Source organism: Neophocaena asiaeorientalis, unplaced genomic scaffold, assembly GCF_003031525.2.
Source record: "Neophocaena asiaeorientalis asiaeorientalis breed wild unplaced genomic scaffold, Neophocaena_asiaeorientalis_V1.1 scaffold371, whole genome shotgun sequence".
NCBI classification, from domain to species: domain Eukaryota; kingdom Metazoa; phylum Chordata; class Mammalia; order Artiodactyla; family Phocoenidae; genus Neophocaena; species Neophocaena asiaeorientalis.
Window position 1 is genome coordinate 1,050,465 of NW_020172369.1, and position 16,895 is coordinate 1,067,359.

General features: G+C 38.4%; 1 protein-coding gene across 1 annotated transcript in view; it reads right to left on the reverse strand.

The window, feature by feature from the left end:
- The window catches only part of E2F5 (E2F transcription factor 5), a 30,461-nt gene extending 17,524 nt beyond the window's left edge, over positions 1 to 12,937 (reverse strand). The window contains exons 1-3 of the mRNA XM_024731746.1: positions 12,902 to 12,937; positions 11,289 to 11,420; positions 10,849 to 10,989 (exon numbers count right to left, since the gene is read on the reverse strand). Of these exons, the coding sequence (XP_024587514.1) occupies positions 10,849 to 10,989; positions 11,289 to 11,420; positions 12,902 to 12,937 (309 nt within the window). The remainder of the gene's footprint in view (positions 1 to 10,848; positions 10,990 to 11,288; positions 11,421 to 12,901) is intronic.
- Between the last annotated feature and the right edge of the window lie 3,958 nt (positions 12,938 to 16,895).

Below are 16,895 nucleotides of genomic sequence, written 5' to 3' on the forward strand. Positions count from 1 at the left end.
GCTGAGCTTGCGTGTCCGGAGCCTGTGCTCCGCAACGGGTGAGGCCACAACAGTGAGAGGCCCGCGTACCAAAAAAAAAAAAAAAGAAATGCAAATTGAAACAATGAAAATATACGTCTACACAGAGAATTGTACCTGAATATTCATAAAAGCCCAAAATTGGGAGCAACAGGTGAATGGATAAGCAAAGTGTACTATATCCACAAAACGAAATACCAGTCAGGGACAGAAAGGAATGAACTATTGGTACAGGTAACAATGGGCGTGAATCTCCAAAACATCATGCTGAGTGAACGAAGCTAAACCCAGAGCACATACTGTATGAGTGCATTACCATGAAACTTTAGCAAAGGTCGTTTTAATCCATGGAAAAGAAAACAGAGCAATGCTTGCTTGGTGAGGTGGGGAGGCTGGAGTTTGGCTGGGAGAAGGCAAAAGGGAGCTGTTTTGGGTGATGGAAATGTTACACATCTGGTTGTGGTGGTGGTTACAGGTACAAGCATTTGTCAAAACTCACTGAACTGTACAGTTAAAATGGGAGCATTTAATGGGTGGAAATTATACCTTTACAAAGTTGACTTAAAAAACAGAGATACTATTATTCATCACCTTTCAAATTTGTAGAATATGAAAACATCAGAATACCCGATATTGATTCATTCTATCTATCCATCACTTATCTAACAAACACCTGGAAACAGCACTTACTATGTGCCGGGTACTGTTTAAGTGTTTTAAAAGTAAAAACTCACTTTAGCCATTCCTATAATGATAATCACATGAGATAGATACTATTATTGTCACCATTTTTGCAAAAGAGGAAAGTGAAGCTCAGTAACTTGTCCAAGGCCACCGAAATGGTAATGGTAAAGTCAGGATGTGAACCCAGGGTGTATACTTTTAGCCGTTGCAAAATGCTATTTCTGATGTGGTGAGGTAGCTGGTCATGATTATATGCTGCTAGTGGAGTGTAAGTACCATCTTTTTGTAAAGCAATTTGGCAACATCCATCAAAGGTTTTACATTTTTATGATCCTTTGATCTAGTAATTCTTTAGTATAGATTATCAGAAGGAGAAATAATTAAAAAATGTCTAAATGCCAAAAACGTTTCCTGGACCTCTGTTGCTAAATCCAGTGGATGCTACAAAGTCTTGTATCCTCTGCAGCACTTGACTCTGGTTCTCTCTTTCCTAAAGCACTGTTCCCTGGCCTTGCTGTCACCACAACCCATAGGTTTTTCCTCCTCAGTCTTGGGCTGTTTCTTCTCAAGTCTCCTTTTTCTCTGCTGTTTCTGAACTATGAGTGTTGGCCCAACTTCCATTCTTACTCCTCTTTCCATTCTAAACCTTCTCCCTTACATACCTCATAAACCAATCATTTCCAGATCAAACTGGTAGCCCTGGTCTTCTTCTTGGGCTCCAGAATCATAATTCCCACAGGTTGCCAAATATCTACTCAAGGATGGCCTATAGGCGTCTCATGCATGCCCAGAACTGAACTTCCCTTTCCTCCAAATTCCTTTCCTCTTTTCGTAATTTCTAAGTGAAAACCACCACCATCCACTCAGCTGACCACGCCATGACCTGGCAGTCATCCATGATTCCTTTTCCTATAGACTCAGCATCCAAGTTCTGTCACTTCTACAATGAAACATCTTATCTCCCCACTTCTTTATATTTCCACTGCTCCACCTTAGTTCAAGCCTGTAATCTTGCCTAAATTACAACCTTGTTCTCTAAATTCAACAGTCATCTAATTTATAGCTTTGCAAATGTACCATTTCTTTCTCTGGCCTCATGGCTCTGGCACTTGCTGTCTTGCTGGGAATGCCTTTTCACCTAACGCAAATCTGATCACATCCATTCTATTTGTTGAAAGCTTACAACAGACTGGCTGGATCAGTACTGGTAACACACAAGACACAGTCCCTCACCTCACAGAGCACTTGGTCTAGAAGGGAACACAGGCAAATAAACAGATGAAGAAAACAATCCCATCTTGTGATAAGGGGTATTAAGGAAAAGAACAGGTAACGGAGAAACAGAATAAACGGGAATCAACTTCAGCCACTTTAGATTAAGAGGAAGAGTCAGGAGATGCATCTGCATCAGTTTCCTATGGCTGCGGTCAAAATTATCACAAATTTAGTGACTTAAAACAACACAAATTTATTATCTTATAGTTCGGTGAATCAGAAGTCCAAAACGAGTCTCACTGAGTTTGGATCAAGGTAAGGCTGTGTTCCTTCTGGATGCCCCAGCTTCTAGAGTCTGCAGCATTCCTTGGCTAGTGGTTCCTTTCCTCCAGCAATGGTCGGGCCAAGTCCTTCCATACTGCCATCTCTCTGGCCCTCTCTCTTCTGCTTCCCTCTTCCACTTTTAAAGACCCTTATAATTACCAATGGGCTCAGATTCATAATTCAGAAAAACCTCCCCATCTTAACGTCAGCTGATTAGCAACTTTAACCTTAATTCCCCTTAACTGAACAGATTCATAGGTCCCAGGAATTAGGCCATGGGTATCTTTCGGGAGTCATATTCTACCTACCAAGCATCTAAGACAAGGAAACATTTAAACTGAGACCAGAGGGTTTAGAGAAATGGCCAGTCAAGTAAGGGAGTGTGTGTGTGTGTGTGTGTGTGTGTGTGTGTGTGTAAATGTGCTCCAGGCAGAAGGAAAGTCCTGTGCAGCAGCCATAAAGTGGAGAGCAGAGGGTGTGTGAAGCATTAGAAGAACTGGAGCCATGGAAGGGGCAAGTGTGCGAGAAGAAGGGAAGGACTCCCAGAAGAGACAGGGTCCTGTAGGCACTGGATGTTGTTCTAAGTAGAGGAGCAACACGACCTTAAATTCTTAAATTTTACATATATCAATGTCACCTGACTTTTTGAGTCCCTTAGTCCCAGCCCCACTCTCACTGCTCCCTGGAGCAGTCAATGGCTCCCACATCACCGGTCACCAGGGCTCAGCAGGTGCTTCCATACCCTCTTACAGTGTGAAAGTGTCCAACTCTCATTTCCCTCACTTTTCCCCACAACCATAAGCTGTAAGCTACTAAAGGAAGGGGCTAGGGCACACATTGGTTAAGTTATATTTATTGAATGAGAGAGAACAAAACCTAGAAACAACTAATACATTACCAACCTAAAACAATGGTGAATTCTGGATAATATGATAAATCTAAGTTGAGGCCCTCACAACTTATGTTTATAATTTGGGAAAATAAAAGTTTGACCTCAGCTATGAAAAGATGTAACAAATTGGGAAAATACTGAAAATTGAAAATAGTGGCTCTCTTGGGGTGGTGGCATACTGGGTAATTTTTATTCTGGACTATATTAGTTTTTTCCAAGTTTTCTACTATTTGTATGCTATTTCAACAGATATATTTTAAGTTTAAAAAGGTAAATCAGAAAAACATACCCTCCCTTGTACAAACATATTAAGTTTAAGACATAAAGGGAGACTCATGGACTAATAATTGGGGAAAGTTAGCCTTAAATGGCAAAATCTAAAAGAAATGTATTTATAAGAAATATTTACCATGTCAATACTTACCATACTCAAGAAATGGCATAACATAATACATACATCCAGACAAACAGACATGTGATTCACACTGAGAGGCACTTTTAAACACTGACTTTTATGATTCATCCCTAGATTATGATCTCATTCTTAAAAATATCAGTTTATACCATTGAGTGCACTTGATATTAAGGTAGACATTCCCTGGAAATTAGTACTTTCACTCCTGATTTCTTTCTCTTCCCCTTTGCCTGGTATACCTTAATTTAAAATTTCTGAGTACTTTTCTTTCTTGGTGCTTTTCTTGTACACAATGGATGCCTGAATTTTTTCATCTAAACAACTTTATTAAAAAGAAAAAGGATCGGATACATTCACATACTGGAGAAACTAGCAGGTTTCAATTATCACTCATTTGATGTTTTCTGTATATTATGCTTTAATGCTTTTAGCTTTTCAACCTTTTTTACAGATTTGTTACGCTTTCTGTGTTATTTTTTCCCTTTGTAAGATAGCAATCAATGTGTATTTCTAGTCTATTAAATTACCTTTAAAATTTTAATAACATTTATAAAAAGAAAATGATGCATAAAATCAGCAAAAGCTCAACTAAAATACTTGGGCACTCTGCTAATGAAATCTCTCAGTTACCTGAGGGTCTCAACTAGACACTCCTTACTCTTATCCTTGTGAGAATCTTCCTAAAATGTCTACAGTCCTGCCTACACATACTCTCCATTCAAGGAAAGAATCTTTCCCAGTGATGGAGGCCCTCGCATCATTTTGAGCATCATCTCATTCACTGCGCAGTCCCCTGGAACACAAATGATGAAGATGAGCTACAGCTGCACTGACCTTGCTCTTTTTACAAATTAAATCCAAAATTTTAAAATTTTATAATTTTCCTATTCCCCTGTAAGTAAAACAGAATTTTACTGTAAAAGTGGATTTTACTTTATTCCATTATAGAAATGACTCTCAAAGCTTACTCATTTCCACTAGAAAGTAGGTCCCTTAATTAGTAATGTAAGATTTGAATGCCATAATATGCTGCCATTCAGACATGAGCAGAGACTATTCCAGAGCAATTAAATGGGGAATTTCTTCCATCCCTAGCCTCCAACATTTCCCCAAGAGTAGCTCTCATCAATCTTAGTGAACTCCTAAAGGGTCAACTCTGTTTGACATTAATTCCTTCTACTACCAGAACAGTTCTTTTTGATGCGTGAATAATATGATTGAAAAAGAAGAGGCAGTAGAGCTCATTCCATGGTTCTCAGATGTCATTAGGTATCAAAACCACCTGGGGTATGTATTTAAAATGCAGATTCCTAGGCTCCTCCCCTGGCCCTACAGAACCTGATTTCCCAGGTCTGACATTAGAATCTTTTTTTTTTTTTTTTTAAAGATCCAGAAGATGCTGACATATTTGACCATTGGTCTACACATTGAGAAAGCTGGTGGAATCCCTTTCTTGAAGTGTGAGGGTGGAGAGACTGTACAGCTTAGCACAAAAATAAAATCTTCTCGGTTCACAACTACTGCCACCACTTACGGTGGCTCATCCCTTCTTCCTTCCACTTTAAGGATAAGATATAAAGGATGTGGAACATGCCCAAGACACACTGCTGATAGATGGCAGAATCAAGACCAAGAACTCACTAGTACTGTCTTAGCTATATGCCCATTTATCCTGTCCAGAACTGAAAAACAAGATGGCTGGCTTTTTTTTTTTTTACTTTCTTGTTCTCTAGAAAAGTTGTTCTTCACATTATACCAAAACTTCAGAGGTAGGTACACTTTGCTTAGCATAGCATCAATTCTGACATCAGACTATCTGGGCTCTTATCTCCTTTACTGTGGATATTGGCTGTAACCAGATAACGTCATTAAGCCTCAATTTCCTAATCAGCAAAATGGAGATGTAATATCTCCCTTAGAGTTTTGTTACAAGGATTAAATGCGCTAATACAAGTAAAGCATCTGGCATAGTGTCAGTCACTTAGTATTAGCTACTAGTAATCATTTTTATTAGTGTTGTAGAGCTTTAGTCTCCTAAGAATTTTCTTTTCCCATTTGGTCATGCATCTTGTATTTAACAGATGTTTAATAATTAGACCCTGGAATAGATGTATCCAGAGAAGCTTTATTATGCATCTTTAATCTATTTTACTTTTTTAGAGTAGCTTGAGGTTCACAGCAAAACTGAGTAAAAAATAAGAGATTTTCCATAAATCTCCTGCCCCCACACATGCACAGCCTCCCCCACTATCAACATCCCACATCAGAGTGATACATTCATTACAACTGATGAACCTACACTGACACATCATAACCACCCAAAGTCCATAGCTTACATTAGGGTTCACTGTCAGTGTTGTACATTCTGTGGGTTTTAATAAATGTATAGACATGTATCCACCATTATAGTATTGTACAGAGTAGTTTCACTGCCCTAAAAATCCTGTGTTCCACTTGTTTAACTTACTCCCCTAACCCCTGATCTTTTGCTGTCTCCATTGTTTTGTGTTTTCCAGAATGTTATATAGTAGGAGTTATATAGGATGTAGCCTTTTCAGACTGGCTTCTCTCACTTAGTAATATGCATCTAAGGTTCCTCCTTGTCTTTTCATGGTAATGACTCATATTTTTCAGCACTGAATACTATTCCATTGTCTGGATGTACCATAGTTTATTCATTCATTCACCTACGGAGGGACATCTTGGTTGCTTCCAAGTTTTGGCAATTATGAATCAAGCTGCTATAAATATCCATGTGCAGATTTTTGTCTGAACATAAGTTTTCAACTCCTTTGGGTAAATAGCAAGTAGTGTGACAGCTGGATCATACAGTAAAAGTATGTTCAGTTTTTTAAGAAACTTCTGCAACATGGTGCATTCCCACCAACAGTGAACGAGACAGTTCCTGTTGCTCCACATTCTTGCCAACATTTGGTGTTGTTAGTGTTTTGGAATTTTGCCATTCTATTAGGTATGTAGTGGTACTGCACTATTGTTTTATCTATTTTTTTTAATTGCAGTAAAATACACATAATATAAAATTGGCATCATAACCATTTTTTAAGTGTACAATTCAGTAGTTTTAAGTACCTTCATGTTGTTGTGCAACGAATCTCCAGAACTCTTCTAATCTTGCAAAACTGAAACTCTATACACACAGCATTAGTTTGCTAGGGCTGCATAATAAAAATACCACAGACTGGGTGGTTCAAACATAAATTTATTTTGTCACAGTTTTGGAAGCCTAAAGTCTAAGATCAAGGTGTTGGCGAGTTTGATTTCTTCTGAAGCCTCTCTCCTTGGCTTGCATATGGTCTCCCACATTGTGTCCTCACATGGGCTCCCCTCTGTGCACAGGCATCCCTAGTGTCTGTGGGTCCAAATTTCCTCTTCTTACAAGGACACCAGTCAGACTGGCTTAGTGCTTACCCTGGTGGCCTCATTTTAACTTAATCATCTCTTTGAAGGCTCTATCTCCAAATATAATCACACTCTGACTACTGGGGGTTAAGACTTCAACATATGGATTTTGAGGGAACACAATTCAGCCCCAAACGCCCAAGAAGCAACAACTTCCCATTCCCTCCTCCCCCAGCAACCACTCCTCTACCTTCTGTCTCTATGAACTTGACTGCTCCAGTTACTTCATAAAGTGGAATCATACAGCATTTGTCTTTTTGTGACTAGCTTAATGTATTCAAGGTTCATCTAAGTATGTATCAGAAATTCCTTCCTTTTTAAGGCTGCATAATCTTCCATTATATGTATATACCACATTTTGCTTATCTACTCATTTGTTGATGGACCCTTGGGTTGTGTCCACATTTTAGCTATTGTGAATAATGCTGCTATGAACATAGGTATACAAATAACTGTTCAAGACCCTGTTTTTAATTCTTTGGAGTATATACTCAGAAGTGAAATTGTCCTGAGAATTTTTAAGCATGCACTGAAGTTCTGGCTCTCCTACCCATATCTCTCTCCTTAGGATAATCCTTGCTTTATTCTGTGACATCACAATCTAAGACCTTATTTATTTCTTCCACGGTGTGTATTAATCAGCAAATCATAAATGGGTATAAGTCAGGGACCTGTGAGATAAGAAACACCATAAATATTTTATCATATTAATCCAGGTATTTTTCAGGCAATTGGTAACTTGAACAATTATAATAAACAAGATAAGGAATCTTGAGCATACTTTAAAAACTTGAAGATGGCATCAAAATGTCAAATCTAGAAACTCAGTTATAAATTAATAGGAATTTTTAAAACAACATATATAGTCATGACTATCCTAACTTACTTAAATTTTTAGTTCTATAAAAATAGAACCCTAGTTTAATTTGTGAAGTAATATGAATTTGTCATCAATATCCTCATTTTAATGCAGAAGCTCAATACCTTCTCTTCTATCATGAGTAGAGGTATAAAAATAATCATGCATTTTTCTTTACAAGAAAGATTCCATGCCCTACACAGATGAAAAATTTAAGAAATTGTTTTTTTTTTTAGGAATACTGAAAGTCAGTATAGCACAGAGAATAAGAAAATATGGTCTAGTTTCAAGTCATAGCTGTGACTTTCTACTGTGTGACATTGGGCAAGTTACTTAACCTATCATTTTCTCATCTGTGAAATGGGGATGGTAAGTCCAAATTTCAACAGTTAGGATGATAAAATTAGTTAATATATGTTAAATGCCTGGCACATACTAAGCTCTCAATAAATGTCAGCTACTAACAGCATAAACTGACAAACCACATAACTGGAAAGGACCATGACATAACTTGTCATCTCACTAGAATAAAGAGAGAGTAACTACCCCACTCCCACTATTGTAACAAATTATTAGAATTTGTTTTGTTAAGCTATGTCCTCAGTTAGTTAAATTACTAAGAAATGTATCACTAAGATACAGCATTATGTTCTTATTCTTCAGTAGTACATGTCATAAGTTAGAAAAGAAATATCATCTAAGTGGTTTGGATATCTAAGATATTTGGATGTGATGGCTGATATTTTTTATATTCATGATATTCACAAAAATGATGTTTCATTAACTGCTTCTTAAAAAATATCAAGTGTATAATGCAAAAGTACCAATAACTTATGCTGAAATACACCACCCCCAAGTAAGAATATAAGGAAAAAATGTGATTTTATAATTTCAAATTAGAGAAACTTTATAATTGCCAGTGTTAATCCATCTTCAACATGTCAGAAAAAGTCTTTATGAACTTTTACTATGGTGTACAATAAGAAACATCATTGGAAAGATTTCAATATAAGATTTTTACAATATAAGATTTTACACATATATATAAGTAAACACATGTAAATAAATGATATCTATCCATATATATGTGAAAAAGAATGTTACTCAAACTGTTCTCTACAACTAAAATGTCATTAATATAATGAGACCTAATGTCACTGCAGAAACCTTTGAACTTTTAAGAAAGGATGGATGAAACAATGTTGTTATGATATATTAAACTCCATTTCCCACCCATTGCCTCTGTGACTTCTAGACAGCAAAATGTGGCCACAGATGAAGCAGGAAGAAGCCAAAGAACTTAGGGGAAAGCAAGGGCAAAGTTCCACCATATTCCAAGGCAAGTTGCAGAAGCCTTCACAGTCAGCCCTCAGAGTTCAGTTTCATCTGGAAAATCCCAAACTTTCCTGATTCCTTACTGAAGTCACAGGCTACAACTGAACTTCTAGATTTTGAATAGTAGTTTGCAAGCTATGCTTTGTAACATCCCTGGCTTTCACTGATGACCTCATGACTTCCTGTGAAATTCTTTAAACAGAATCCAATTTAGTTCACAACAATTTAAATACTATATATGCCGTAAAGCACTTTCAGGGAGGGAGGTATGGAGGAAAGAGTGGGTGGGGGAAGAAAACGAGAACAAGAATTTCCAAGGGTGTGGGAAAATTCTGGGAGTAACACTTCAAAAAGAAGAGAGTAGAAACTACTTCCGGATATGCAAAATATGTGCATCGTGCCTCATTTGTATAAACTAGAACAATTCAGATATTTCAACAATCACATACTGAACACCCAGGGAAAGGAGACGGCATTCAATGACATACCTCACCTCCTGCACTACACTGAGAGGAGGGCCCCTAGCAGAGGCCATCAAGTTGGCCTTTGTGAGTTCAGGTCAGGGAGAACTAGAAGATGCTCTCCTGCTCAGATGCTGCTTCTGTTACTCTAGGCACAGCCTTGATGACTGCAGTCACACTCTCAAGCTAGGAAAGGTGGTCCTGACCCTCCCCTAGGTGCTGGGACCAATCCTCTGCAGTGATTACTGACTCGTTAGTAATTTTTGTTTTTATTGCTTTACTTCTTACTTAAACTGCGTGTGCTGGCTGAATTTTAATTCAAGTGTGATCACAGCGCTGTTCCTCAGCGCTGTGGAATCCTTCCAAGTCCTGCCTTAAACGGTTAAGTCATTTTGTTTAACGGAACAGCTTTTGATGCATGTTGCCATTTGAAAATTCCAAACTGTAGTAAAAGACGAAGCACACGGTCTCGTGAAATAGGAGTTTACTGAGCGCTTCCATCTTTTGGGGTGGAAATTATAAAACACCCCCTTTTCGTGTGATGGCAAATCTCGCTTTTAGAAATTTATATCAGATACCAAATTAAGTCACAAGTCAAATATCCCTCTTAATCATCAGGATGATGAAAAGAAGTGCACAAGGAAGAGGTTTTTTAAATTACTACTATTGTTTTAACGGGGAGGGCTGAAGAGTTCACCTTTTTGTGTGTGTGTCATCCAGAAGAGGTGGCAAAATCGGATTTTGTTTGCTTGTTCGTTTTAAACAACCGAAACACGGTCTCAGCAAGAATCGCCTATTAAAACCATCAATTTCCAACAGCAAAATCAATCCCAAGGGTGCCTCGGGGCAAAGCGCCCGGGTAACCCCTGCGCCTCTGCCACAGGTGGACGCGGAGCAACAAGGACACTCGGTCGCCTTCGGGTCCTTACGCCCAGAGCCTGAAGCCACGCGGGCGCGCCCGAGCTCCTGGGCTCTTTGTCGAGAGCCTGGCGCAGCGCCGGGCCCCATTGGTTAACGCGGTCGGTCCGGGCCATCCTGGTCCCGCGTCCCTCCCCCATCCCGGCGTCCAGGGCCTGGGCGCCGGCCACGTGGCCCCTGCTCGCGGGTTTCCCGGTCCCCAGGATGCGCGACCACGCCGCGCCGCCCAACCCACGCGACAAGGGGGTGGTCTTCTCCCAGGACCGCGGGCTCGGAAGTCCGCCCCCTCCCCGCCTCCCGCACTCACCGCTTTGAGATCCAGGACGCCGTCCTTGGCCTCCTGAAGCAGCGACACGAACTTGGTGGTGAGCAGTCCCAGGCTCTTCTCGTGCCTGCTGCTGCCGGCCCCGCCGCCCCCGGGAGGCGGGGGCGGCGGCGGCGGCGGGGGCTAGGGACGAAGGGTCGCGGGCTCCTGCAAACAACAGGTGTGCTGCGCCCACCCGCCTGGGGGCCGCTCGGCGCGCCGGGCCTCCGCCCCCTCCCCGAGCCTGGGGACGCGAGAAGGAAGCCCACGATCGAGGGGAGGGGGAGTGGAAGCGAGAAGAAGGGGCGGCTAGGGGTGGGGACCCGAGTTTAAATGGCAGGAAGTGACGCCGCGGCCCGCCGTTGCTTGGAAACGCATTTTTCTGTAGGAAGGAGGGGCGAGCGGAGAGGAGGGCTGCGTCGGTGACTGGGTTTCACACTTGCCTCCCTGCTGTTGGCGAGCCGACTCCGGGAGCGGCGACCTCCCGCAGCAACGCCGGGAGGAAACAAGGGCTTCAGGGCAGGAAAAAACCCTGCCGGGTGGCCATCAATTTCTGAGCCGCTGGGTCCGTGGAGCTACACGAGATTAGCCTTCTGTCACTTACCTTGATTGGGCGGTTTCTGCTGTCTGCTCTTTTCGAGCTTTAGGATCCTTTGCAAATATTTCAGTGACTCGGACCAAGTGCAGGGTTATATTCCATAGATTATCTTTTTGGATTTGAAATACAGGAAAAACAGAATCATGGAGTCATAGGTAGAGATACTGGGGTGTGGAGGGAGAGGTCCTGAATTGCTCAGACTCGCCGCTGGACTCCAGATCTCCTGCATTTACAACAGTGTTCTTAATACCTTACTGGAACCAAATTATATTGTGTTATTTAGAATATTAGGCACCCACAGGTTCTTGTGTTTCGTGATACCCCAAACTATTGATGGGAAATGAGATAACACACAGATCTGGGTAAAAGTTTTTTCTCATTTGATTACAAACTCTCGAGAGTCAGAACTAAATTTTAAATGAGTTGGTGTCACACACACCACTTTGGATATAGTAGATGCTCAATAAATATTAGGTGAATGAAAATTCCATATGATGGTAATTAATCAAGAAAGTTTCATGCAAGAAATATTTTAAATTTAAAATAACAATAAACTAGCAAAAAAGGGTCACTGGAATGAAGTGAAATACTCAGCAGCATTAGCTAGTAAAACTGGACACACCATTTATAACAAAATATTTATGCTTCCAATTCATAGGTACAGAACTTCATTAATAACCAACCTTTATTTAATCAAAGAACTCTATAAGCAAAACTTGGAATTAAAAATCTTTAGTAGGGCTTCCCTGGTGGCGCAGTGGTTGAGAGTCCGCCTGCCGAGGCAGGGGACACGGGTTCGTGCCCCGGTCCGGGAAAATCCCTCATGCCGCGGAGCGGCTAGCCCCGTGAGCCATGGCCGCTGAGCCTGCGCATCCGGAGCCTGTGCTCCGCAACGGGAGAAACCACAGCAGTGAGAGGCCCGCGTACCGCAAATTAAAAAAAAAAAAAAAATCTTTAGTAAAACATGAAAAATTCAATTAATAAAACCACTCAATTTAAGTTATCTCAAAATGGGTTCTGCTATGTGATTTGGCATTAACAAAACTATTATTTTACAAATTAAATTAATTTGCAAATTAGTTTTATTGTTAATAAATCAATAGAATTAATAAATACAATAGTGTTTCTTAAGGAGGTTTTAGTTTTAATTTGAAGTGGTAACATTGTGCTATAGATGCAGGGACAGGAATTGATAAAAATAAAGTTGTTATTTTAAAAAACTTTTTTATATGTGTCTTAGCCTGGTCTGCCATAACAAAAATACCATAGACAAGATGACTTAAACAACAGAAATTTATTTTCTCACAGTTCTGGAGTCTGGAAATTCAGGTGCCAGCATGGTCAGGTTCTGGTGAGGCCTCTCTTCCTGGCTTGTAGACAGCTACCTTCTCTCTGTGTCCTCACATAGCAGAGAGAGAGAGCAAACAAGTTCTCCCATGTCTTTTCTTATAAGGGTACTAATCCCATCATGAGGTCCCCACTATGTGACCTCATCTAAACCTATACCTCTCGAAGGCTCTCTCTCCAAATGTGGTTAGGGCTTTAACATATGAATTTGGGGGAGACACAATTCATTCCATAGCATGCAGTATTAAATCATAATAACTATTTTGGTAATTTTTTAATTGTTCTTTTTAATTTCAGTTTTTAAAGTTTTTCTACAATGCAGTTATTATTAATGATGCTAATAGGTCATTTGAAATTTATTTTGCAATATTTTTGTGTTTTTCACAATGAATTTTTTATTTGTTTAAACTCAGTAGGATTCAACTAAAACACATTCACAAGTTAGCAGCTATTTCAATTAGCCTTCAAAATCCTATGTCTGTCAGAGAAACTACAAATTACTTACACCAGTGGCTTCCAAACTTTAAGGAGAAAAATCATCTATGGTGTTTGTTTAAAATGTGATTCTTTTTTCCAAATTTCAGAGATTAAATCAGCATTTGATTTGAGAATTTGACCTGGGAATCTGCATTTCTTCACAGATAGTTTCAGGTAATTCTCATGCACACAGTCACCCCTTTGAGAAACACTGAATAACACAATGAAAAATAATAAAATATATCATTTTTCCTAAAACTGCTAAAGATCAGAGCCTGATAATGCATAAGTCTTTTTAATATTTTGAAATTTCTGCTAATGAATTATTTAAAAATGTGATTTTAAAAAATCAGAATATAAATAATCTTTAAGAAACTGATATTGGTCACTGTTTGAAGTATATTACTCTGAATTTGATTTCTGTATCCTTTCGGCTATAAAGGAGACAACTCTAAATGGCTATCAATTGCTACACTAGTTCTTTGTACCAATTCTGACAAAAGTCTAATAATTCTTTCCATCAAAAGTTAGGACTCATAGCATATTCTCAAGAAGTAGGTAAGATTTTTGTGCACTAGAATAATCCAGTTAAACTAAACCGTATTGCATTGACCTATGTAGTACTAAATGCATGACAGTAATCCTTTGTTAAATTCAGACTAAGTACACCGGATTAACTGGGCAGATATTATGATCTATTATAATATTGTTTATATGCTCCTGATTATATTTTCATTATTTTTATGCATTTTGGAAGTGCAGCTGCTTAGCCAATTCAGGAGTAGGAGGGAGGACTTCAATGTTTTGAATTCGACGGAATGACTTATTAGCCCATAGCTCACTGGACTGAGTGTCACATTTGTGGAATTTCACATATGTTATTTTCATAGAAGTCCAGGATCAGTTTAATATATGTGCAGTTGTGTCATAATGTAGTAGTTAACTATTCAAGAAAATTCAACCAAATTTTATTTTGTTCACTGATGGTGGCGTACTGATTTTCAAATGCATGAGCCTATCAGTTGGAAGTGATAGGTTGGAACTCCTATCTCCTTTGAGATAGGTCTCCTTTGAGCTAAGAAACTTCATCAAAAGGCTGCTTACATCAGCTTTATTACACCCTTGTTTAATCTGTTCTAAGTTAATGAAGATAAAATTTGGCTTTCCGTTTTTCCTTCCAAATCTTACAACACACAAACATCTATCTTATGCATTTTCAAGATTAAAAAAATTAGGTAAACACATATGTTTCAAAGATTATTAATCCTCACATTATGACAAACAACATTATTTTTTACCTACCTATAACCTGCATGGTATAGTAATAATATGATAGATAACCCATAGACCTTGACTTCAGAAGTGTGTACCCTGTAAGCAGAAATGGGAAATGAAGATTACATTCAAACACCTATAGAAATATAATTCACACACATTAAAGAGATTTTAAATTTTATTTAGTGACTTATACTCTACCTTATTGCCCTATCAAGGCAGATTACCGAAAGAGGGAAGCTTACATTCAGAAGGCAGCTTACATTCAAAAATATGGCATGATATTAAAAGAAACAAATAGTTGCTTCTAAATCTTCTTGAAGAGTCAGATTGAAAATTCGAATTCTCATCTTCATTAAGATAAAACTTACGATTTGATGTTGGGGTTTGAACTTCAACCACACATATTCAAATGTAAGAACAAGAGATCCAAGTTTGTTGTAACAAAAATAAACTCAACTAATATACACTAGAAGCTTCTATTTACTAACACCTGAACAGTCCTCTGACTGCTCTTGTGGATAAAAAGGGAAGGTAAATATGGTCAAACATTTACAGAAACTGTATGTCACTTAGACCTTCCTGAAAAATCAAGTTGCTCAGCAACTCTCCCACTGGAAACACTGTTGATAACACTGTTTTTTTGAAATTTCAGTAAGGTAAAAGTGTTTATCACTAAACTACCAAAGCAAGATGACTGCCGTGCAAATAATAAGCCATAGCATAAAGACCTCCTATTCACAATACATTGCCCCAATTAAGACACAAACTTAAAAATCATACGCTCTGATACAAACCCTTTGGTAACTAAGACCCTGTGTCAACCTAGAGTTGAAAATTTTTGAATTTATCACCGAGAGAGTAATTCTAAAAGTGGTTTTATCAAAAGAATTTCTCACCAGTGAATGGTCCCCACATCATTCAATTCCTTGTGTAGTGTCACATCTATTCCCTAGAATGAAAAAATAAAGCACTCTAAAATAAATCCCTCAAGATAATGATTATAGGTACCCTAGAATTATGTAATGTTAATAAATGTACCATCCTATCTTGCTCTACTGTAATTGACTATTTTATTTATAAAAATACCTATTTATTTAATTATATGTGTGCCATTTATAAAAATTAAGGAATTTATTCAGCAAAAATTAAATTCAGACTCTCAGTGGATATCTCCCAACTAAGTCATGTTAGCCATACACATTATAAAATGAAATAATACATGCTTTTAGAATCTCTGAAAAAATAGTGCTTTGTAAACTGGAAAAATAAATTACCTTTGGGATCTTTCCTCAGTCAGTAGATCATCCAACAATTTATCTGTCTTTTGTAATTGTGTGATATACATATTACTAGTGTTAACAGAATGACTGTAGCTGATACATGGTAAATCTTTTGTTATTTTAATACTTTCATGATTAATTTAATGTGGATTAGGCAAAAATTAAAAATAAACATGACCAAAACATTAAACTAGTGATTTCATTTATGTTATTTAAGTTGTGGCTAAAAGGGATATTTAACTTTTAAAAGTAAGTCCATGTTTGGAAAACTGATAAGAAACTAATAGTTTGGGTAGTGTGAAACCCAAAAATCATGAAGGTGAAATTAATGATGTTATGCCAATTTTTATATGGTCAGTTTATTCAATGATCATAATCAGTTGAACTTTGGTAAACACTTATCTGACAGGAAGAAAACCATTTAGAAAACTTAAACTACTCTTGTAGTTTTTAGCCAATTATGCATCACAAAGAATTTCCTCTCAAAGTTCAGAATTGTTATGTGGGTTTTATCAGTAAAGAGAGCAAGTAGACAGATTTCATAAGATCAGTAATGTTTACAAAATAGTAGGTGATACCTGCCAGCATTGTTAGCACTGAGTAGGAGGGAGAGTCCAGGATTTGAAAGTATAAACTAGTGTTCTCTTCACCACTGTCCAGAAGAAAATATCTGCCAGTCAAGAAGCCCCTCCCCACAAAGGTTTAAGGATAATGGAAAGAAGTGGTATAGACCAATCTTCAAAGTCTCCCACTGTGTCCTTACTTTCAGGGGACCACATCCTAAGAAAACAGACTCTAAAATCAAGACAGGTACATTACCAACAAATATAGCAGTATGTATATGGAAGTGAAAAACTGGCAAACAAAAATAAGATAATCCATTGAAAGTTGTGGCAGCTATGAGAACAGCCTACTGCAAGGTGGGAGGTGGTTGGGAAGCATATAACCATGAAGTGAGTCAAGAGTAACTATCTACTGTGGGCAGTACTGCCAGACAGTAGTCAAAATCCTAGAAAGATATTGAAAATCCTTATGATATTGAACTAGACCTCAAATTCTCAAGATCATAA